General features: G+C 52.8%; 6 protein-coding genes across 6 annotated transcripts; 2 read left to right on the top strand and 4 right to left on the bottom strand.

Annotated features, from left to right (window-relative positions):
- Window positions 1-907: 907 nt before the first annotated feature.
- On the bottom strand, window positions 908-2,113 carry AKAW2_51359S (putative pantetheine-phosphate adenylyltransferase; the record flags this gene model as incomplete). The annotated part of the gene is made up of 1 exon (XM_041691280.1): window positions 908-2,113. One exon carries the CDS (start codon window positions 2,111-2,113, stop codon window positions 908-910), a length of 1,206 nt encoding a protein of 401 aa, XP_041544780.1.
- A 629-nt stretch (window positions 2,114-2,742) lies between these two features.
- On the top strand, window positions 2,743-4,823 carry AKAW2_51358A (WD repeat protein; the record flags this gene model as incomplete). Its single annotated transcript, XM_041691278.1, has 4 exons — window positions 2,743-3,531; window positions 3,600-4,200; window positions 4,264-4,338; window positions 4,396-4,823. The coding sequence occupies 4 exons, from the start codon at window positions 2,743-2,745 to the stop codon at window positions 4,821-4,823; spliced, it is 1,893 nt and encodes a 630-aa protein (XP_041544779.1).
- Window positions 4,824-5,911: 1,088 nt separating this feature from the next.
- triA (putative mRNA capping nucleoside-triphosphatase) lies at window positions 5,912-8,332 on the top strand (the record flags this gene model as incomplete). Its single annotated transcript, XM_041691277.1, has 3 exons — window positions 5,912-7,582; window positions 7,634-8,083; window positions 8,162-8,332. The coding sequence occupies 3 exons, from the start codon at window positions 5,912-5,914 to the stop codon at window positions 8,330-8,332; spliced, it is 2,292 nt and encodes a 763-aa protein (XP_041544778.1).
- Window positions 8,333-9,070: 738 nt separating this feature from the next.
- Window positions 9,071-12,451, bottom strand: spt5 (transcription elongation factor spt5; the record flags this gene model as incomplete). Its single annotated transcript, XM_041691276.1, has 5 exons — window positions 9,071-9,681; window positions 9,739-10,481; window positions 10,532-12,012; window positions 12,076-12,297; window positions 12,353-12,451. The coding sequence occupies 5 exons, from the start codon at window positions 12,449-12,451 to the stop codon at window positions 9,071-9,073; spliced, it is 3,156 nt and encodes a 1,051-aa protein (XP_041544777.1).
- An 896-nt stretch (window positions 12,452-13,347) lies between these two features.
- AKAW2_51355S (putative acyl-CoA dehydrogenase) lies at window positions 13,348-15,259 on the bottom strand (the record flags this gene model as incomplete). Its single annotated transcript, XM_041691275.1, has 5 exons — window positions 13,348-13,841; window positions 13,897-14,641; window positions 14,727-14,995; window positions 15,062-15,073; window positions 15,145-15,259. The coding sequence occupies 5 exons, from the start codon at window positions 15,257-15,259 to the stop codon at window positions 13,348-13,350; spliced, it is 1,635 nt and encodes a 544-aa protein (XP_041544776.1).
- Window positions 15,260-16,980: 1,721 nt separating this feature from the next.
- RPN2 (proteasome regulatory particle base subunit RPN2) lies at window positions 16,981-20,714 on the bottom strand (the record flags this gene model as incomplete). The annotated part of the gene is made up of 5 exons (XM_041691274.1): window positions 16,981-17,328; window positions 17,392-19,653; window positions 19,710-20,236; window positions 20,299-20,468; window positions 20,575-20,714. The coding sequence occupies 5 exons, from the start codon at window positions 20,712-20,714 to the stop codon at window positions 16,981-16,983; spliced, it is 3,447 nt and encodes a 1,148-aa protein (XP_041544775.1).
- Window positions 20,715-20,776: the final 62 nt, after the last annotated feature.

Below are 20,776 nucleotides of genomic sequence, written 5' to 3'. Positions count from 1 at the left end.
CTGGAAAGAACGCGAATCAATGGCGGCCTGTCGTTCCCAAGCCTAGATCGTCCCTGCTTGCGACTGGCGAGTTGCGCACGGCATTTATTCCCTCCTTCTGCCCCATCTCCGTGAGTCTAGCGCATTGGAGCTGCTCCATCAAACGGGGGGGGTGCTAGCAGCAGGACTAGTACTTAGCAGCACAGTATCGAGATTGCAGAACTGGATCGGAATCGCCAACAATGGCATTGCGTTGGTCCGGACTGGAAAGCCTCGTGTGGGGATGCTGTGAGGGAAAGGATCATCAGCCCCTAAAACACTCTGGGCCAGTAGCCCCCGAGTCCAGGGCGCAATCCCAAACGCCGGGGAGATAAGATGGTTGGTGGTCTGTTCTCTCTTCTCTCTTTTTCCCTCTCTGCACAAAGAAAACAACTCATTCTGAACCCTTCTCAGGGGTAATTTGCGTTTAGCAAATCAAACAAAGAGAATGATAATCCAAAATTAAAAAACAGGCCATTCAAAAATCTTCCCGGAAATTAGAAAGGAGCAAACATATTATTGAATGGCGGTTGAAGAAAGAACGGAAGAAAAAGAAGTAGTCCACCACCACATATTAGTGCGGAGACCATCTATTATTACAAACCCCATTTAAAAATATTCGAAGCTCACTCCTTGTTGCGTCACTTCATCAAGAAGCACCATCGCAACTAACAAAAAATCAATATGGTTAAAACGCATGACTCGCTTTGTTGTCCCTGGCTGCTGGTGATGCCGGCAATGTATGTACAGGATCGCATCGTGCCCAATCATCTCCATATCTGCACGCCTGCCCTCTGCCGTTTCAGGACAGCTGTCAATGTCTAAATTCTCGAGCTTGACGACTGGTTCGCATAGCTGCCCGCACGCTTTGCCAGTTCACTGCGCTAATTTATTCCGTGGCCATCTCCATCCGACGCCGTCTGATATCAGTGCTGCTTATCTTGGACGCGAAACTCTCGGCATCATCGGTGGGGACTTCGCCTGTATGTAGTACGTCGACTTCAAACACCTCCAGGCTCTCCCAGCCTTTCTTCGCACGCTCCTCATTGACCGCGCCCCCACCTGCACGAGTCTCTTTGGAAACAACAAGAGCACTAATCTCTTCGTCGGTGATGGTAGGGCCAAAAGGATCCGTGATCTGTACCAGCTTGAAGACTAGATCCGGCCGCATTTGCATCTGAATGTACTTGTCATCGGATCCAGATCCAGAGTCTCGTTCAATGCGCGGCGCACTGGTTTCCGGGATACGGAAATCCATGATGGCTGAAAGGAACGAGCCGGTACTCATGCATCGCTCATCCCAGCTCTCCAGAAATTCGGCATACTTTTTCTTCGCCAGCAAACCTTCTCCTGTCACCCCGACGGTGATCTTCCGGACTTTACCTGCCTCGACATCCTCGGCAGGCTGCAATACCAACGCCGTAGCCGTGAGCAAGAGCTTGTGCCCGATGTGAAAGTGATCGAAAGTGCCTCCTACAGCCACAGAGTAATGCATGGTTGATATGTGGTTATCATCCATCACCAGAAGAGATTCTGCAGCCTTCCAATTGGGTGCATTTGGGATTGCGCTCATAGATCCGCCGTTGGGGTCCTTAGACTCAGAATAGAAGCTACTGAAGGCCGTTGCTAGACCCTGACCTACTTGGTTATCCGGGTAGTATATGAAATCCCACAGTCGCCCAGACCGCGCCAACGTCTGCAAGTCAATAATAGGACCATCGCACGGATTGTCCCTGGGAACGGCAGTCTGGACTGAATCGTAGTCGAGTAAGATCACACGGGCGTCAATACCGCCAGGACCGTCGAGCTCAATGCCTTGCTCAACACACACAATCCCAATAAGCCTATAGATGCTTTCCAGAAAAGACTGGAGGCTTGAAAATGCCCTAGTGCGCGGCCGACATGAGGGGGATAGAAGGCCTGGAAGGGAGAGCGCAATATCTAGTATGGCCGCGTGATTGGCTCCATTAAGTTCCCGGACAAGCTTGGTGCAGACACCCAACAGAATGGGCTCATATGCAGCCTTAAACTGGTCAAACGATGCCGAAGGGGGTGGCGGCAGCAGAAGCAGGGCCGAAAGTTGATCTGAAGCCATATTGCGGGGAGGATAGAGGGGAGCTCACGGGTGGAGCTTAGTAGAGAAAGAAAGAACACTGCAAGGGTAGAGTTTCAAGGCGATAACGATGGAGTCGTAGAGTTATACAGCGCACGATATGCCCTTAAATGCGAAATGTAAATGTAGAATCCCACCTAGTAATCCGGTGTCAAATATCTTCGTTTTGCAACGCAAGACAAGATCGCTTTCATCAACCCCAACCAACGATGATGATGATGATGGAAGGAGAAGGGCAGGAATTCCCCGCGATCTGGGTGGCTGAGTCAGCGGCACGAGACTCCCCTCGGCGGCGCTTTGCTGCCTCATCGCTCCTCCCTTCGACTCTCTCCGTTTCTGCAGGCATTCCTTCCCCTCGTTCGAGCTCCAGGATGTCTCTCTGACTCCTTAATCATCTTTCTCCCGTGATATGATCCAGATCGAGCACATCCCTGGTGCAGTCGGAGCTCCTAGCGCCAATCCCCTCTCCTCCGGATAGTCCTCGTACCCTCGTTATCGCCCTACGTCTTCGACTCCCGAACTCAATCCGAGAATCTCATTGAGCTCCAACTGCTGTGCGGTGGGCTGCGCCTTTCATTATTGAGGTCTCGGATTGTTCGGCCATCGCTGTCATGTCGAATCCTACGCAGCCTTACGACGCTCGGCGGGCGACAAGCTACGGTCGACCTGAGGAGCTCCATATTCCATCGACGGGCCCCAATCTGCAGCGACAATCGATGTCTCACGAATACCCCGCCGGTCAAGACAACCATGTCCCTTCCATCAATGTTCACCCATTGGGGTCGCAGCCGGGTCAGTATGGTGGTGGTGGAAGCAGCGGCGCGAGCGGAGTACTCCCGGGAGCGCTCCAGCCGGGTAACGTCAACCGTCCTCCTGCAGTATCAGTCAACACTGCACCTTCGGCGCTACCAACACTACCTGAATTGAATACACCAATGCAGCCAACATCACAATCAGGACAACAGCCCCAGTCGGCGCAACAACAACAACCGCCCCAGCAGCAGCAGCAGCAGCAGCAGCAGCAGCCAAATGCCCGCGCCAGTATGGTCAACTCTCATGGGCATTCTAGATCCAGCCCAGCGGGGTTTGAGCAGCCAAAATACAGACAGCCAGGCTCTTCACCTGGCTCTGCGTACCCTCCCCATACACCTCAGGGAACAAAATACTCACCGTTGGGTCTAGCCGACATCCGACCGACAGGGGACCTTCTAGGTGACCCAATCACCAGCTCCGGTATGGCGCCGTTCAACGGGGATAATCCGGTACCTACCAATAGCAATTACATCGCTCCTTGGCCTATATATTCCATGGATTGGTGCAAATGGCCTATCACGGGGAGCTCCAGCTCGTTCGGGGGCAAGATTGCCTTGGGAAGCTATCTAGAGGATAACCACAACTACGTACGCGTACCCCTGCCACCTTGCATTCTTCATATTCGCAACCTCAAAGTTGTGCTAATTCGGAATAGATACAAATTATAGATACCCATTGGACACAACCCGACCCCGATACGCCGGATGCCGCCGCGGGGGAGATCAAGCTCGACTATGTGAAAACCGCAGAGGCCACCCATTCATATCCAGTAACACGGATACTCTGGGAGCCGCCGTCATCGCAGAAGCAGTCTACTGATCTGTTGGCCACGTCTGGCGATCATTTGCGGTTATGGTCGCTGCCAACGGCGCAACCCGTACCAAGTTCCAACTCCATTACGCGGTCGGCCAGCCAACACGCACCGACAGCGAAACTGTCGCCGCTGGCTTTGCTCTCCAATTCCAAATCTCCCGAGCATACCGCTCCAATCACCTCATTGGACTGGAATACGATCTCTCCCAGTCTGATCATTACCTCGAGTATCGACACCACCTGCACGATCTGGGATATTCCCACCCTTACCGCTAAGACGCAGCTGATTGCACATGACAAAGAAGTATACGATGTTCGGTTCTGCGCGAATAGCGTGGACGTCTTCGTCAGCTGTGGCGCTGATGGTAGTGTGCGCATGTTTGATCTCCGCAGCCTAGAACATAGCACTATCATCTACGAGCCCACGGAGAAGCATGAGAAGGGTAATGCCAATTTATTTCTTCTCAGAGATCCCTGCATTATACGCTAACGGGTACCTGCTATAGTCCCCACTCCGGGCAATGGAAGTCCTTCTGGCCAAGCCCAGCCCGTATGGCCCCCGCCTCTACTACGCATCGCTGGTATGTATTTGGTCAGATTTGCTGGCTGCGGTTGAAACTGGACGCTAACAGTCATAGCATCACCCCATGATTCCCACCTTCTTGCCACCTTCTCGCAAGATTCCAACATCGTGCGGGTTTTAGACGTCCGACAGCCCGGACAGGCTCTTCTTGAACTGAAGGGCCACGGCTCCTCCATCAACTGCGTTGAGTGGTCGCCCAATCGCCGCGGGGTTCTGGCCTCTGGTGCGGACGATTGCTTCGTACTTCTGTGGGACCTCATCAACCAGCACAATGCGGCTCCTGTGCCCCCCATGCCTCCCGCCCCGCATAATGCGGGCACGCCCGCGACACCCAGTGAGCGTGGCCCGGCCGCCGTATGGCTATGCGACAACGAAGTGTCGAACATTAGCTGGTCGCCGCAGGGCGGTACCACCCCCGCCGGGCATCCGCGCGACTGGCTTGGGGTCTGCGGTGGACGTGGATTATGGGGTGTGGCACTGTAGCGCCATGGAGAAAAGCACTATTAGACGACTTGTTGATTTTTTCATTTAACTTAAACTACACCATCGTCTCGCGTTGCTGTGTTTTCCTTTTTCTGTTGGCTTTACTTTTCTTTTTCCTTTTGGATTTTGCTGCCACCTTCGGTATCCCCTAACGCTGTAAAGAGATTCTTGGGTTGTTAACTGGCATGGTATGAGTGAACGAATGAAACGAACTAGCGTATAGTCGAATGAGTACCTAGGTGTATTTCAGGGGCACTTGGGTTGTGCTTTTTTATCTCGTTTACAAGTGGATAATCTTGAACGGGGAGTGGATGAAGCCGGGTATACTATAGCTACTACTCCCGTCAATCTATACTATACAACCTGCACCATTGACAAGCACAGGTCAAGACATGGTAAAAGAACACTCTACAATTCTAATGGTAGAACCAGAACTTTACTATGTCTCCAATAATTCTTAGATGTATTCGTACACTAAATAAGACGGGAGTGGAGGCAGCGTCGCAATGAGACTTAGAGCGGTGCAACCTTAGGGCGGGAAGGCAGTAGGGAAGGGACTACTAACTATACACTCAATGCTACTTTACTACTTTCTAATTAGACTTATCGGTGATGTGTCTCCTTCCTCATTTCTCGACTAACAGCTAGAATAACCATTTTTCATCCTCATCTCCACTGAGCTTCATCTTCCATCACCCTCTTTCTCTTCCAAAATCTCTCTTTCTATGGGAGCTCCGAGCCGCCAATCGGCCACCCGCCAATTGCACGCCAGAATACGGTGCCGATCCCGCGACGTGAACTTCTCGACCTTCAATTCAGCTCTCCTCATTCTTCCCTTCTCTTCCTCTTCCTCCTCGACTTCGGCTTCCATCCCGGCTCTTTCGTGCCCTTCGCCCTTCCACCCTGCAAATCGCCAACTCACTGGCGATTGCCTCATGCCGTCATTCCTCGCCATTCTCTCGTGACTTCTCCGAGCTTTCTGGCTGGAGTTCAGCCTGTCCCCAAGTGATCGTGGAAGGGAGTCTGCAGCTTCCCTCTTTCTTGCTACTCAACACCTTCAGGTTGTCGCTTTCTAGCCAGCTGTCACCATGGACTTGCGCACCATCATGAACACGGAGAGCGCTGGCAACTCCAGCGCTCCATCCCAACCACATCCGTCGCCATCTCAAGCGCCTCGCGATTCCTCCGACCCCATCTATTTTCCGCGCGACCAGCTGCCATCCTCATCCTCTTATCCGTCAGCCTTTCCCGGCCCTCCGCCGCCGCAACGATCTCACGCATCTCCCGAGCGCTCTTCCTCCTACGGCTCTCTTCAATCGCCTTACCAATATCGTCCCTCACCGGCCATAATTCCGGGCGCGCCATCCCAACGAGCTCCGACCCCTCCTCCCTACGGTGCCTCCGTCTCGCGTGACTCCTTCGCCGCGTCCGTCGCTTACAATCAGCAGCAGCAGCAGCAGCAGCAGCAACAGCAGCAGCAGTCCCCCGTCGCTCAACAACGGTCGCAATCCATCCAGTCTGTTTTAACCCCCTATTCCCATTCCTCCAACTCATTCCATCCCAGGGAAAGTTCCCCGACAGGCGCTGCACAACCTTATCCGTCGCAACATTTCTCCCCTCCGGCACAAGGATCGCTACCGAATACGCCACGAGGGTCTGCTGCTGCTATCTACGCCCACCAATCACCCCAATCTTCTGTTCGTCCTCAATCTTCAGGTCGTGACTCTCTTTCGAATCGAGCTTCCAGTCCGTGGGTGGGCCCGGACGCTGCCGCTGCCGCCATGCACGTGTCGCCCTCCACCGCGGCGCGGTCATCGCGAGCAGAATCAAGAACACTAGACCAAACTCCGCGCAAACACAGTTCCACCTCAGAAAGAAGAGAGTCAGACGAAAGTGTGAGCCCGAGAACTACCTTCCTCCCAGGGGCTCGTCCCGAGGCAACTACGGCACGTCCCGACCAGACCGCTTTATCGCAGCCAGAACACGTTGAGAATGGAACTATAATAAAGGAGGGCCAACCTACGAACCCAAGTCTTCCCACACATCAGCAACACATCAACAGTTCACCCTCGTCGAGAATGTCCATCACAAAGGAATCGTCTGTGGAGGATTCGGCGCCCCAGTGGGCCCAAAAAGCTAGAGTGGCTTCAGACCCGAAAATCACGTCGAGCCCGCAACAGCCCAAGCGAAAACGGCGAAGGCTCAACGAACCGCCTATCTACGCCCAAAGATGTGCTCGCTCGAAAGGAAGATGTCCCCCCATCCCAAAGCCACATCCGCTTATTCCCAAACACGCAAGAGACTCGCCAGCAAACCCCTGGATCGTGCGCCAACGCGCCGTGTCATCCGCGCAGGGAGCTGTGGCTGCTGCTGTTGCTCCTCCTGTCAAAGTAAAAGGGGAATCCACGCCCGTGAATGGACCTTCGACGCCGACGCCGCAGCGGCCATCCGAACCTCCACAGGTCGGTAGCTTGGGGCCATGGGAACCGTCTATCACGGGATTTATCCCGCACGAGGAGGTCACCAAAATCGTCGCCGATTTCCTTTTCCAACACGTCGTGCTCCGAAATGACGCCATTGCAGCCCCTGCTGGGGCGGCTGCTGCCGGACAAATGCCTATCATTGAGGTGGAAGCCAAACTGGGTCAGCTCATCGATATGGATCGCGGGGAGCGAATGGTTCTGCCAATTTTGACTGAGACTGTTGTAAACAAGGATAATCCGCGCTTCAGGACTGCGTTTGAAAGCACTATGACTGTGGTAAGTAAGCATGCATGTTCCTATATGTATTAACCAGCTAACTCTGCAAAGGCGCAACACCGAGCAATGAATAACTTCCTGAACGAAGCCGTCAAGATGTCCATGCCCCAATCAAATCAAGGTCGCATCCCACTTTCATACGCCCACAAGAAGGAGAGGGATACATTCTACGAAGTCTCTCCCAACGAGCTTCCGCCAGTTATCCGACAGAACCTCAATCCGCGTCACAAACCCAAGGTGCGTGTAACCGTCGACCAGCGAACGGGCGAAGTCCTCGCAAAGATCGTCAAATGCCGCATCGCCGACCTCGACGTACACAGCCCACGCACTTGTGTCGACTGGCGAATCAGCGTCAACCTCGAAATGAACTACGACGGCGATGTCAGTAACCTGCCCGTCGCCGACGGAAGGGGTGGTCGAGGCGGCGACCGGAACAAGGATCGTATGAGTTATCGACATCTAGCATACCAGATCGATCTAACCCAGGTTGCGAAATCAGAGGTGAGAATCCCTTAATAATCTTTTACCCCCCCCCCAAAAAGAAGCAAAGACATGCTAACATCCCTTCCCTCCCTCCAGCCCCCAGTCAAAGGCGAATTCGAACACGAACTCGAAGTCGAAATTTCTGCCGCCGAAATCCGCCGACAAGGCCAAATGGCTATGACGGGAGATCCCAAAAACCAGTATGAAGAACTGATCAAGGGTTTCGTGGATAATGTCCGTGTTCTGGCACGAGCCGTACCGCCATAGTTTTACCTTCATTTATCTCTATCCACTTTTACTCTTATTCCATCTTCCGAAGAAACTCTTTTTTTATCTTCTCGCACATAACACGGATACACAAAATTGGACGACGGGATCGCATGCAAGAACAACTGTTTAACTATTCTATGGTCGATGAGATGCTTATGTTTGTTTGTGATATTATTCATTGATTAGATTCTCTAGAGGATTGCGTTAGGTTGTTTTTGCAATTCCTCCCTATCTATTTTTTGTTTCTTCGCCGTGTCTTACTATGTATTTTTTTTTTTTTTTTTTTTTTTTTTTTTTTTTTTGAATTCTCAAAAGCAAGGCAAGAAGGAATGAATGCAAGCAAGCAAGCGGAAAGGATACGTTCATGTGAAATTTCTTTTACTTATTCTCTTTTAATTTCGTGACTCGAGTAGATCTCTTTTTTCTGCTTCACCCGCTCAGGATGTCTGTCACGTGGGGGTCTCACTAAGTTGTTTCTGTAGATGGAATGAGGACAATGTAATTGATGGGTTCAATGTAGTAATAAGTAGATGATACACATAATACAGTTAGTAATGAAAAGATAAAAAGATCTGTCCAACGAAACAACCATGCTTCTCGCACCCGGATGATATGATATGAAATGATATGATGTGATTAGAACGTAAGAAGCACAAAACAGAGAACAAGAGAAAAATGATACGCCCGCATTTTATCTATTTTCACATATTCATTTCAAAATCTCTGCCTCTGTCCTCAAGGACTAGGTGTCCCCTCTTCATACCGCGGTCCACCATCGTCACCATCTCCGTATGCACCTGCGCCTGGGGTCGCCGCAGATCCGCCCAGAGCTGGTGTGGGTGCATCATATGGACGACTACCGCCAGCGTTATCGAAGGCTGCTGGCGTAGGTGCGTCGTAGGCTCTCTTGTCGCCGGGGGTGGGAGCGTTGAAGGCACCCGGGGTCGGGGCACTATCTGCCCAAGCACCGGGTGTGGGTGCGGAAACACCAGGGGTAGGTGCGCTTCCGTAGGCACCGGGGGTAGGAGCAGAGTAGCCTCCAGGGGTTGGGGCATCGTAGCCACGGTCCTTGGTGCCGTTGCTGGCGGTGGCTCCGCCCCAGGCAGGAGTGCGGTTACCGGCATTGGAGGAGCCCCAAGCGGGGGTTCGGGAGCCAGCGGCGAAAGCATCGAAGTCACTGTTGCCAGAGCCAACGTAGGGAGTGCGAGCTCCAGCGTTCCAGGCGGGCGTACGCGAGCCAAAGCCTCCGTAGGCGGTTTGACTGCCATCGTAGGGGTTGGAGGTTCGGGAGCCGTCTTGCTTCCAGGCTGGGGTGCGGGAACCGCTCATGCCGGCCCAAGCGGGTGCTGAAGATCAAAGTTAGCACAATGGAACTGTGTATCGGTATGGGAAGAGATGCTCACTTCTCGACGACGAGGGACCGCCCCAGGCTGGTGTCCGGGACGAATCTCCAGCTCCCATTGGGGTACGACCGCCTTGCCAGGCAGAGGGAGGTCCTCCAGATCCTCCATGCGGCACGCGCGGTCCTCCGCGGCCACGGCCCATGTCTATCGTCTGTCCTGTGACAGGATCCTTGACGACGAGGATGTCCTTGGGAATGGAGATCAACTTGTTTTTAGAGTGCAGCTCCACACGAGCCTGCACATCTGTAGAGTCCTTGACGATACCAACAAGACCCTTGAAAGGTCCTTTGCGAACCATGACCGTCTTACCGATCATTCTGTCACGCCCAAAGCTCTTTTGGGGAGGACCCATCATACCACCAGGCATACCGTTCCTCATCAAAGCCGGGTTCATCTTTGTGAGATCAGGTCCGGTAGATCTGCCGCCCTTGGCCGAGACGGTAACTACATTGGTGGTGCGGACGACCACGATACCAGAGTTCTCGGCTTGCGCTTTGTTATGCAAGAACAGGAAAGAACGGTGAATGTGGAGAATCACGCCGTTTCTCTGTTCGCCGTAGACCTCTCGAACCGTATCTCCATGACGAATCTCTGCGCCATTGCGATCCGTAGCCACAGCGTCTTTGCGAGGAGTGATCTTGTTCGCAACTTGCGTGGGAAGAATCGTCCGGATAGAGCCGTTCTGGTCCAGCACCCGCAGCGACTCTCTGTCGACCTTGACGATACAAGCAACGGTGGCAGCACTGCATAAGTTAGAAAATGGTGTCCATGGCACCGGGAGAAGGGAACTTACTCTAATTGCACCAAGTCGTGAACGTCGAACATGCCCAATTTTCCATCAACACCAGTCTCAGCGGATAGTCGGAGATCTTTGCTGAAGACTGTGATTTCCTGCATGCTCATGTCGCTAAGTAATGTCACTGTGTCGTCCTTGACCTGTACAACCATACCCAGCTCATCCTGGTATCTGCTGCCACCGATAACCTTGACATGGTCACCCTCTCTGAAACGCTTGCGAAGGGACTTGACAGGCGCATCGATTGTCTGCCCAGCCAGATCGCCCTCCGTAACCAGCAGAGTCACGATGTCTCCTCGAGTAGAACTTGTGCGACCGATCAAGCCCTGTTGTTCACCTCGGAACACTTCCACCGGATCGCCGGGAAGGTAGGAGTCTTCAGCAGCGGAGTTCTTGAGCGTCTCGGCCAAGGAAGCCAGATCCAAGTTCGAGGTGCCATCCTCGGAGCCGCGAGCAAACATGGTGACTTCCTCGAGTCGAGGGTTGACATTCTTTGTGATAAGATGTTGAACCTTCAAATCCTTAATCAAGAAGCCATCCACATATGTTTCGCCGAGATAGTTCCATGACTTTCCACCCAAACCAGACGTGGCAGACAGGTACTTTGCATGCTTCTTCTTGGCTTCAGCTTCACTGAACGCACGCTGGGGAGGCCGTGCCACTGCTGGGTTCATGCCAGGGCGCTTCCTCTTCGGATCGGCAATAGGGGCACCGATATCCTCGTTCATGCCGTAATCCAACCGCGGAATCAGTCTCACAGTCACTGCCAAACCGTTCGTTTCGACTTCCTCGATCTGCGCCAGATCGCCCTGGTATTTACCACGCTTGATACGAACCCAGCCACCAGGCATGAGCTCTTCAGACTTCTGTACGCGAAGGAGGTCGGGCATCTCTCTCACTGGGACCAGGATCATCTTCGTCCTCGGATACACATTGGTCATGTCCTGTAGTGCATCCATGACATCGGCCTGCCTGCGCGCCTCAACATAGATATAACCGGCCATAGCACCTCCACGTTCGAAAGCCGACATGATCTTGATGGGGTTTCGAGATCCCGGAGGCCGCTCTTCAATGCGCTTCTGGATTGAGAACACGACTTCACGTTCCTTACCGGCCTTGCAGCGAACACCCCAGATGCTAGGGTCGTCCACGCTGGGAAGAAGCAGTCGCTTGGGAACAACCACTGCGTCAGTAGCCGCGGCGCGGTTCCGTCCATAGCGCTCCTTGAGCATCTGTGCCTGCTTCTCCGCATCCATGCTAGCTGCCAGTTCACGCTGACGATCAAGCTGTCTGTGTCGGCGGTCGTCCGTTTCAGCACCAACAGGCAGGGCGTCCATATCATCCGGGTGCATCTCTCCACCGAATTCCGCTAGTTCGTCCTCGTCATCCTCAGCCTCATCCTCATCCTCATCGACACCGGCTTCTTCTTCGAAGAACGAGTGCACACCGGCTTTGCGTCTGCGCTTCCGTGGGCGTCCCTACAAACGAAACCATGATCAGCCGGTGACCTTTCCAAACTTAGAACCAGAACCTATACTCACAGCATTGGCATCCTCGTCATCATCCTCCTCCTCTTCCTCTTCGTCTTCATCCTCTTCTTCCCCTTCCTCCTCTTCGTCGTCATTCTCGCCCTCCTCATCGTCATCGGCGCCCCTTCCGACATTATCTTCACTACCAGCACGTTGCCTTCCACTCCGTCCAGTATTCACTTCCTCCTCGTCATCGTCATCGTCTTCATCGTCCGGAGCGCGACGCGCAGCCTGCTTCAATCGTGTATCAATGAAATGGTTCACTTTGCCACCCAATAATACAACAAACCTTAGTATCCTCATCCCCAGAGTCATCCGCAGGAGCGGGGTTGAAGTCGTCGTCCTCCTCTTCAGACCCGAAGTCTTGGTCTAGCACGTTTCGAGACATGTTTCAAGGCGCAGGGGGTCGATGGTGGCTTTGCAAAGAAAGTACAGATGAAGAAAAGACGAAGTGTTGGATAGTATTATTTGTCGTCCGTCAAGCGATATCGAACTGTATCAGCTCGAATCAGTTGCTCAGAGGAGTCGAACAGGTATCGAACCCGGCACCGTGAAGGAAGCTGTGGCGAATAGTAGCTCACAGATCTGTAAGAGAGGCAACGAATTGCCCGAAATATGAAAGACTGGAGAGGGCGAATCCAAGACGACAAATGGCAGTCCAAGTAAAAAGCAGAAGCAACCAGATGTAAGGTTTCAGGAGCTGTTTGGGGCGGAGAGTTCCGTTCGTTCGGGGAGTCCGAGTCCGCGACCGCGACAGGATAGGTAGTGTTGTAGTCTCCAACGGGGCAGAGTGAGAGCGAGGTGAAAGAGAGGCGGGTTCTTCCCACAATATGCCAAGACAGGCTGCTAGCACATAACAGCCGGTAAATTGGCCTGGAGAGAAAGAGAAGTGGCTGCTGGGATGAAAAAGCTGATTTGGGGGAGAAGTGGTGGCCGGAGTTCAAGATCGATGGCTTCCATCGGGCGGGCGTGTTGCATGGCTGGTTCTCCTGCCCGGCCGGAATGCGCCCGGCGGCATCGCTCTTGCTCTTTTTGAAGATCTTGTTTGTTCCATTGATGAATCTTTTTGAATGTTTTCATTCATTTGAGCAAACATTCATAATGATACTAACACCGTCAGATTTACGGAAGGGTGGCGCTTATTTTATCAAGTTGATTCAAGTTTGTTCATATAAATACACCATGTGGGAGATACAATTTCTCGTCCAACCCGCAAAAATGGCCATAAAAAGCGACTACTATAGTGATCTATGTACTCTCAATAATGCAGGAAGATAGCAGCTCTCAGAGCTTCAGCCCAAACATTTGGTGCACACGCAAGCTCTGACGCATGCTGAGATCCAGCATGATTTCCTCGCTTCCACCGGGGATCGCGTAGGCCCGAACATCACGGTACAACCTCTCAATCTTACCACCTTGACCACCGCGGCTATAACTGAGACCACCGAAGATCTGACTGGCCTCACGGGCGCAGAACTCAAAAGTGGTGGTGGACTGTGCCTTCAGACCAGCAATGGCGCCACCCAACTTGAGCATGGCTTCCGTCTCGTCCATCGACTGGCACTGGTAGATGATGTTCTCCAGCCAGTTGTATGTTGCCTCGATCTGACGGGCCATGTGTGCCAGCTTCATCCGAATCACGGGATGGTCAATGAGCCTCTTGCCGAACGTGCGGCGCTTGTGGGCATACTTCATCGACTCTTCATAACACACACGGGCGAACCGAACACACTGGATCACAATGCCGATACGCTCGTGATTGAAGTTGGTCATGATGACTGCAGAAATGATTAGTGCTTTGCGAAATAGACATCATTTTCCTAGGCTGCTCACCCTTGAAACCCTGGTTCTCCTTGCCGATGAGGTTCTCAACTGGGACCTTGACATCCTCAAAGGTGATATAGGTGGTACCACTGCTCCAGACACCCTGGCAATCCATGCGCCTGGTGCTGACACCGCCCATGTCCCTCTCAATGAGGAGTACACTGACGCCGTTCATACCGGCATCACCAGTGCGCACCGCAGTGGTGAAGTAATCCGACCAGACACCGTTGGTGATCCACTTCTTCTCGCCGTTAACGATGTAATGCTTGCCGTCGGGCGATAGTTTAGCCTCGCAGGTCAGGTTTGCAACATCACTACCCGCATCCGGCTCGGTGATGGCCAGACAAATACGCTTGTCTCCAGCCAAGATACCGGGCAGAATCCTGTCGACAAGGGGCTTCTTCCCGAACTTCACCAGCGGCGGGCAACCAATGCCAAAACCGCCGATCAGGTTCCATACCAGGCCACCGCTGCCGACCCGCGACAACTCATCGGTGAGGAGCATCTCATGGAACAAGTCCCAGTTCTCCGGCGCGACGGACTGAACCCGGTGCGGAGTATAGTCGACAGGGTACTTCTTCATACCCAGGAGACCGGCCAGGTATCCCCTTTCGCCCATCTGCTTATAGATATGATCGGGCACCTTCTTTGCCTCGTCCCATTCAGTCACATACGGCTCGATCTCAGAGTCCACCCACTGGCGGATCTCCTCGCGGAGCGCCGAGTGAGTCTGGTTAAAGTAGGGTGAGTGGTACTAATAGTCGTAATCAATGTCAGCCTAGTGTCCTCTTTCCACACTTCCGCTTGCAAATGTAGCAATGGCAAGACAGAAGACTTACACCTTGGTACCATGCGGGGTCCGCAAAAGGAATCAGTTCACCGAACGGATCCTGAGTCTCGGACGACTTCGCCGAGGCAACATCAACTGGTGCCGCCAGAGGCTTGGAAGGCTGTGTTGTGGGAGCAGAAGCAGGTGGTTCGGGAGCCGCGGCTTTCTTGGAGTCTAGGGAACCGATCTGCAAGTTTCCCTTGTACTTCTTCAGGATCCCCTCGTTGTGGTATTTCCAGAACTGCTTCGAGGCATCTTTTCCGGCGACACGTTGAAGAACTAGATGGAAGGAACGATTGGTTAGATGCGGGATTCCGCTATAGACATAGGGGGTTTATTGCATACTCTTCTTTCCGCCTGATTGTCGCAAATTGATGTCAGCATGTGATTGATCCACCAAACGTCTTCCGCCGGATACCAGCACGCACCTGGATGTTCATCTTGAAACTTGGTCAAATCGTAAACATCCTCATCGATAATCACCCAGAGGTTATCTGCCTTGTTGTGCGACGCAACGTCGCCTTTTGTGAAAGTCTTGGCCATGATAGGTTGTAGATAGAGGAGAGAGTGGGTATAGAGCCGGATGCGGGATGGGGGAGGGTAGAGTAGAAGATGACTAGTAGGGATGGACCAAACCAGCGAAACCAGGTTGTGAAGTAAGAGAGAAGAAGAAGAAAGAAAGAAAAGAAAAGCAAGAAAAAAGGGGAACCCAAAGTAACCGATAGAATAATATATAAGCTTCTCAGACCGAAAAGCAAAGAAATCGGTCAGTAGTAGCTCAGCAGTACCCGAACCGAACTAAACCAAAGACTACGGAGCTTTCCCCGCCACGCCACAAGCCAAAAAAATAGACGGGGATAATGATGATGCTGATGATCAGTTTTACCTAGGGATATCCATAGGACACGAAGTAACCATCTGATAGATAATACGGGGCCCCGGCAGAAGAAGGGGAGTGGAGTGGATCCGCCCTCTTCCCTCCCCCCCTTCGGACAAGAAGAAAGATATAGTTTAGTCTGGTTGACAAAAAAAGTAGTTATGTCCCACAATATACACTTCACCGTGAAGTGCAATACGTATATTTCCATCCCTCGGAGTAACTAAAATCACAGCACAAAAGATAATAAGTCCGAGCATGATCAACAGACTCCCACTTACTTGTCTCCAGAATATACATACACTCCGTATAGATAGATAATGAGTGTATTCAATTCAAAGAAAAATGACTGACTTGGAATGAATAATCCTATTTTCACATGCTCCCGTACCAACTCCATCCAACCACCGGAAACACACCTCAAGCATACATCATTACCTCATTAAGCAGCAAAAAAGAAAACTGGGCACAACAACCTGAACTCACGTGGGCCAACTCCCGCCTCGGCCACTCCGGATGATGTTCCCCCATTACACCGCTTCTCATTGGCCCATCAGACACCTCGGACAACTCTGGCACGTGCACCTGCATTGACCGAATGCAGTAAGTGCCGAGGCTGCCGCCCCTGCTGCTGCCCGAGTGATAACTAGTGGTTAGTAGTTAGTCTTTCAGGGTGTGTTTTTTATGTCATGGGGCTGGCTGGCTGGCTGGCTGGCTGCATGTTTCGGCTGCCGGGAGTCAGGCAGGATAAGCATGTGAAGAAGTTATGTATCGTAATCAGGAGTTTGGGATCAGCTGGGGATTCATGGGGCACACGTCTGGATGAATGGATCTGACATGCGGGATGATGATGGGGGTGGGAGGGTCCGCTGGATACTACAGTATGCTGTTGCTTAGATTTGGTCTCCACATGATTAAATTAATGGTGATTGTTATTATTTATTGAGGGAGTGATTTGTCGGGTATCTTCAATAGTACCTCAGCTGGACCTGGCAAAGGTTCCGAACTCCGCGTTGTGTTCTTGGAGTTGGTGTCACTAAGTACAAATTCTGCACTATATAAAGTGTCATACTAGGATACTTATATGCCCGCTGTAGGTTTGGCTTCATGTGTAACATGAGCTACTATTTACGCAACTCAAAAGAATCGAACAATCCACTCGGGAAATTCAAGGCCTTGAAACTGCATGCACACAGCCGAGAGAGTTGATGAATGGCACTCCTCACTTCTATTCCGAAGCTTTTATATCAACGAACAACAGACATATGTAAAAGTAAATGCTTCAAAACGTTACGCAGCTAGTGCCGCTTTCAGAGATAGAATAAGACATCAATCCATAATTATCCTAGTATTACAACGAGCAGGTTCGTAGATCTCATGGACTACTCTACTCGTCTTCCGGCTCGGATTCATACTCAAACTCATTCGGCACCGGCGCCTCCTCGCCGCCTTCCTCGTCCTCATCCACAGCCGTCAGTACGCCGGCAGCAGCGGCAGCACCCGCAAACGGGCCCAGATCCGCACCGAAGGGGAAGCGCCCGGCTCCACGTTGAGGTGTCTGCAGGCCAGCGGCTCCCATGGTGGCCTGTAGTCGGTCCTGAAGGGACTCCGCGACATCCGCGGCAGGTGCAGGCTGTCTAGCCTCCCTGCTGGTTTCCTTGCTTGCCGTCATCTCAATAGTCTCGCGAGGCTCCTCGGGGGTCTTGTCAAGTACGACCACAACTCCACCGGTAGGCTGCGTTGAAGTTAGCAAGGTATTGATCGCAATAGAACACAGAACATAGGAAGGGCAACGTACCCGCTTGACCGGCTCATACCGGGGATCAGGGAATGTGAGGTACTTGAGCTGCGCGGGAAGGACTCGAGACATGTTTTCAAGCTCATATCCGACCTTCTCCCGCTCAACCTTCTTCTTCTGTCCCTCGCCAGCATCCTTCTCACCGTCCTTGTTCTCTTCTTCCGTCTTCACTGCTGTCTCGTCCGTATCCATCTTGTCAGGCACCTGGTCCGACACCTTGGGAGTCGTAGGGGTCTGATCGATGTCCATGCTTTCGCGCCTTTGCTGCTTCTCCCGACGCTGTGCACGGCGCTTGGCCTGGGCGGTGGTCGAGAGGACCGCTGTCTTGACCTTCTCGGGCGCCTCTTCGGCCTTTACTTGCTGCTCTGGGGGGTAGTCGAAGAGGCTGGGTCGCGTGTTGCTGTGGAATTTGAAGTAGGGCACCTCGAGCTTCTGGTCGACACCAATGACGGAGGTTGGGGCGAAACTAAGGGACAGGAAGTGGGTGAGAGGGAACCAGTACCAGTACTGGACGAAGACGGCAGCACCAACGATACCGGGCATGTTCAGGTTGCCAGTTTGCGTTTGGAGGCTGATGGTGCAATTGCGACCACCGGCATCGATGATACCCAGGGCAACAGCGCAGCCGAACTTAGCCATCGCATCCTCGTGTCTATCGCCGATCATCTTCATCATGACCTTGCGGAGCGAGCTGACACGGGGGTTCATGGCTTCGTTCTGTTGCACGAGGACCATGGCCAACGAGATCAGCGCTCCCTGTCTCACGAAGTCGGTTGAATCCTTGAGCATCGGCTCGAGCAGGTCAATGGCCTCATCCAGACCGGTTCCGGCGCAAGAGATACCCAGTGCCATTGCCGCACCATAACGAACATGAGGGTTGTAGGACTCAGACAGAAGCTCAACCATACGAGGCACACTCTGGTGCTTCCTGAACAGAATGAATCCCAAGCTCAGAACAGCAATTCGCCGAACATCGTCGTTCACATCGCTGACAGCAACATGAAGGAGCTTACGCACAGCCTTGTTGCTGCTGCTGCCACAGTAGGCAAGGGCGATAGTCATGATACCACCGTAGCGGAGAGCAGGGTCAGGGTCGCCGAGAAGGCCGTTGATCAACTCATCAGCAGCTTCCTGGCGACCGTACATGATCAGGGCCATGCCCATGGCCAAACCCCGAACAATCTTCTCGTGTTGAGTGTCATGGGCATACTGAATCATATCCTCGAGGACCTTCATGTTACCTGTACCCAACATGATAAGACCCATGGCGAGACCGACGGCCTCACCATTGATCGCCGAGTCGGTGTATAGCACGTTGCGAAGATCCTCATAAAGCCCCTCATCGCCACTAGCCATGCCTGCAACACCAAGACCCAGAGCTCCACCGTGCTGGATGACCTCATCTGTAGCCTTCTTGAAGTAATCCCGAATGACAGGAACAGCCATGCCACCATGGTTGGCGAAGATCAAACCATAAGCATACAGAGATCCTCCCTGACTGTAAATCGAGCTGGCTCCGCTGTGTCCTCCTGCTGCCACATTGGTGATGGAGCGTTCCTTAGGCAGGTAAGGTTGCAAGAGCTTCTGACCCTGACTCAAGTTACCCCTGTGGATGACACCAAGAGCAGCCGTAGCCGTAAACTTGGACCAATTGACAGCTTTGCTCAACCAGTCGAGGTTATCCCGGAAGAACTTGTCGTGCGCTGTGCCGGCATGCATGAAACCATTCGAGAGGGAGACTGCAGAGTGGAAGATAGAGTTACGAGCTTCCAGGCTATCGCGGAGTTTGTTCATAATGGCGATATCGGCCTTGTTGTTGCGGAATAAGAATTCCACGTTCAACTGGTTGGTCTTGACGCCATCGAGAATGTCACGAATGCTCTTGAAGGCCGTGCGTGCTTCGGGTGAGATCTTCGCGTGCGAGTCCCCAATAGACCTAGACTGGCTGTCCAGCAGAGGATCGGACTCCTTCGACTCTTCTTGGTCCTCCCCTGCTGCCTCCTGTTCGGACTCATCTTTCTCCGGCACGAGCTCCGAAATCTCCTGCCGAACCTTCTGCAGGAATTCTTGCGTACTGTTATCGTAGAGGTCGAAAGAGATCTGGTAGGCGACAGCGAGCGAGCGAGCGTCCCCCTTCTCAACTAGTTGACGGAGGATGACCGAGGCCATGGAATGTTCGTTGAGATATACAACACACTTGGCAATGGAAAAGTAATCGGGGGCCGGGATCTCGTTGAGGAGTTCGAGGATAAGTTTGAGGATCTTCAAAGCAAGGGTTAGCTCTGGGTGTTTTGCCTTGATCATAATGGAGAATATACCTCGTTGCGGAAACCGCGTTCCTGCACGATTCCCATGCAGATATCGAGCACGTACTCCATGAGTTCTTCACTGCGTCGCGACTCCCCGTTCTGTTTCTTCTCATCCTCGCTGGCTCGGAGAATCGTCTTTCTAAGCACATCTAGGTTCTTGGCTTCAATAGCGATTCCAATGACTTGACGGTAGCGCTTCTGGACGAAGCACTGCTCGAATAGACGATCGATAACGGTCTGAAGGTGGCCCTGCACACCACGCTTCAGGACTAGAGGGGTCTCTTCGGCGTGCTTCACGCCCGCATCTTCACCCCCTGGGTAAGCAGCATCCACTCCGGGCACCTCTTGCCTAGACAAGAGCGACTTGGATGGCAAGGCTGATTGCGAGAAGGGTGTGATCGGGGATGTCAAACTGGCAGAGGTACTCGTGGCGCCTTCGCCGGAGGTGGGGAAAGAGGTGTTCAGGTTGGCTTGCTGGTCACCCGCGACGGGCCGCTGTGCCGCCGAGAGAGAGACGAAGGTATCGACGCATTTTGCTGTATATACCAGTAAGAGGACGCTCTCAGTGAGCAGACGCTTAGAGGACGGTCAATCTTACCGATAATGGTTTCCTCAAACTCGCCACCGCTATCCAACTGGAAGAGCTTCCCAGCTCCCAAAGCAAATACCATACTCTCATTGTATTCTTGAAGGTGGTAGTACACCTTTGCGGCGACCAGGGCGGCGAGCTCGCGCTCGGGGAACGATTCATCTTCGTAAAGAGCTTCTCTGAATCGCAAAAGGTCAGCATCGATGGAGCCTGTAGTCGGTGAACAGGATGGGGTATTTATGATGAAGGTATGAGGCAGATGATGAGACAAGAGCTAGTACGAACATTTGAGGAACAGCATCCACGACTTCCGTCCAGAGCAGGTCGATTTGTGAGTCCAGTGTCTTCAGAGCAAAGACTCTCAACTCAGGATCCGGCTCAGAGAGAAAGCCGACGAGGCCAGCGGCCGAAGCGAGTCCAACCATCGCTGTGGGAGGACGGGAGTGCTGTCGCGAGGGGAGTGAGGCGACAGCTTCGACGGAGCTGT

This window comes from Aspergillus luchuensis, chromosome 5 (genome assembly GCF_016861625.1).
Source record: "Aspergillus luchuensis IFO 4308 DNA, chromosome 5, nearly complete sequence".
Classification (NCBI taxonomy): Eukaryota; Fungi; Ascomycota; class Eurotiomycetes; order Eurotiales; family Aspergillaceae; genus Aspergillus; species Aspergillus luchuensis.
The sequence above is the reverse complement of the archived record's forward strand: the minus strand, read 5'-3'. Positions and strand labels throughout refer to the sequence as shown.